This window comes from Fragaria vesca, linkage group LG2, assembly GCF_000184155.1.
Source record: "Fragaria vesca subsp. vesca linkage group LG2, FraVesHawaii_1.0, whole genome shotgun sequence".
NCBI classification, from domain to species: domain Eukaryota; kingdom Viridiplantae; phylum Streptophyta; class Magnoliopsida; order Rosales; family Rosaceae; genus Fragaria; species Fragaria vesca.
The window spans coordinates 30282166-30284960 of record NC_020492.1 but is presented as its reverse complement, the minus strand read 5'-3'; the positions used below and the strand labels follow the sequence as shown (position 1 = coordinate 30284960).

Below are 2795 nucleotides of genomic sequence, written 5' to 3'. Positions count from 1 at the left end.
TACATTTGGGCATAAAAGGTTACCTTATATTGAATGGGCTAATAAAAAAGATTAATCATTTGGAATGAGAAATGAGAGGTTTAAATTAGTACTAAATGAGCATTTTTTTATTACTTTTCAATATAAGTATTTGCTCACTAGACCTCATTTCAAATTCCTAACATAACTTTAGTTATTTATTGACACATATTTCAATCAAGTAATTACCTCTTATTCAATCAATAGACCTCTCATTTCTTTTTTCCTTTTTGTTTGTCAACATCTATTATCCCTACCTTCATTTTTGATTATTTTTCATGCAAGAAAATGTTCTATCAGGAACTACTCTATATATCTTTTTAATTGTTTTTCTCTTTTGTACGTGTTATTTTTTCTCCTATTTTTTTTTCTTTTGAATAATTTGATCTCTATTTTTGTACCTCATAATAAATTATTTCAATAAATATATATTTTCTATAATCGATAGATATTAAATTTTTTTCTTTTTTGCAAAAAATATTTATGCATCTTGAAAATATATGCGTTCAACATGTATGATAATCAATGTTCTAAAAGGCGCTAGGCGCTAGGCGGGCGGTAACCCACAGCCTAGAGCCTGGACAGCCTAGGCGAGGATTAGGCGGGGACTAGGCGATTTGTATTTTTAATATTTATTAATTAAAAATATATATTTTATGCAATTTAATATTTGAAAACGGTCAAATATAGATAAATTATTCAACATAATCTAGTCATACTCATTTATAAAATAAATTATAACTAAAATTTAACATAACTTCCTGTAAAGTGAGCAACAACAACAATAAACATATACACTTCTAATTTTAAACACACAATTAACTCTTATACTCTCATACTCCCCACAATATAACAATCCCACCACAAAAAGAAAACAAAAATAGCCGTAGAACTTAGCAGCCTAGGCGGGCAAGGCGGCATCTAGGCTGGCTAGGCGGCATTTAGGCGAGTTAGGCGGCCGCCTAATCGCCCACAGCCTGGCACAAAGGCCTGGAAGAAAAACGAGGCGGCTTGTTGCAGCTTAGAGCCTAGGCGGGGACTAGGCGGTCCTAGGCGGGGCCTTTTAGAAGCTTGATGATAATACAAAATTGTATGTCACATGATCGGTATTAATTAATTTTTTAGCTCTTATAAACTATATATATGCTTTAATAAAAAGATATTGGAAAACAAAACTCTATAAAGAAAATAATAAAGAATGGAATCAATTATTATTGAATTGGAAAGTCTAAAGAGAATAAATACAATATTTTCTTTTGTATAATTATTGTCCTTAATAGTCATTGTGTATGAGGATGTATATGTCATTTAATAATTCAAAATAAAGTGATGTCTAGTGAGCAAATTTGGAGGTCCCAATAGCCGCACTCATTTTCTTTTTCGTTTTTGATGAACTATGAGGGTAGGTGAATCATGGAATGGAATTAGATTTCACATGTGCAATTTATTGTAGAATGCTCAATGCTTTGCCTGCAAACATTAGAGCATCTCCATCAGCTTCCTCAAATTGTCTCTAAAATGGGAAAGCAAAAGCTAAAATCTCCAAAAAAAAAAATTATGCTCAAAATTCAACTTCTCCATTTTGGAGATTTCGACATTTAATACAACAATAAAATATATTATATTATTATTAATTATAACAAAAATCATTATATATTTCATTGTAACAATAAAATATCTAATAAAATATTCTATTGTTGTCTTAAATTCATTGGAGCACGAAAAATTAAATTTTGGGGAATGAAGACTTTGTTGTAAATTTGGGAAATAAATGCTTCTTTTTTTTCTCCCATCTCATTTTAGGAAATGAGATGGGAAACTGTTAGACCTAAAAACAGTTTTATATTTCCTAAAATTGAGAAATTATAGAAAATTGGGAAGCTGTTAGAACGGTGGTCGGTAAATTAGATTCGGCAGTTCAGGTCAACAATATACCCCCAGTCAAACTAGCTCTCTCTTGGTCTCTCACTCTCTTAAACCCCCAGAGCCTAAAGAGACCCAGTCAGTATCATCTGCTCCTCTTCATCTTCCTCTTCGTGTCAACCATGAACTCTTCCACAACTCCTCCAAACTCCTCGCGCGTGCCGACCACCCGCCGCCCTCACTCACCGAACAACTACAAGCTCCCGCTCCATCTCAGGAAGCCTCTCTCTTGTCCAATTTCCTCGGCTTCAACGTCGACGCCGTCACCGCCCTCAAGTCGCTCCTCCAGCAGAAGCTCCATCATTATTAGACTTGATTAAATTCTTGGAATAGGCTACTGGAGTGGGTTGTTATTATTGATGATTGTTGATGAAGACTGTCGGTTAGTTGCCGGTGCTCGAGGAGGTTGTTATTCCCAGACCATTCCTTTGCATTCTTTGCTATTTATTAGAAAGCCATGATACAGTCCAGTTTGATCCGGAAAGAATGAGGAAGATGAACATAGACGGACAGAGAGAAATTAGTGTTAGTAAAATAAAATTAAAAAATTAAAATGAGAATGGACGGAAATAGCCTTTAAAATATATCTTCCGTCTGATACAATTTTTTAGTCGAGTTAAAAACGTGAGATACTATTTTAAGTTTTGAAAACTGAGATACCAAAAGTTAGCTTCTGCAAAAGTTGAGACACGGTTTGATCTATTTTTTTATTTAAAAATAACTTAACTATGGTTAAGTTGTAAAACAGTTGGATGAGGTGAAGTTGTCTCATATTTTCAGAGAATCAAATATGACTGCAGATGTTTTGACAAAAGTTAGTTTCTGCAAAAGTTGAAACACGGTTTGATCTATTT

At 33.5% G+C, this 2795-nt stretch overlaps 1 protein-coding gene across 1 annotated transcript in view; it reads right to left on the bottom strand.

Moving 5' to 3' along the window:
• Positions 1-2242, bottom strand: part of LOC101308643 — a 7993-nt gene extending 5751 nt beyond the window's left edge. The window contains exon 1 of the mRNA XM_004293090.1: positions 2139-2242. Within this exon, the coding sequence (XP_004293138.1) occupies positions 2139-2242 (104 nt within the window). The remainder of the gene's footprint in view (positions 1-2138) is intronic.
• Positions 2243-2795: the final 553 nt, after the last annotated feature.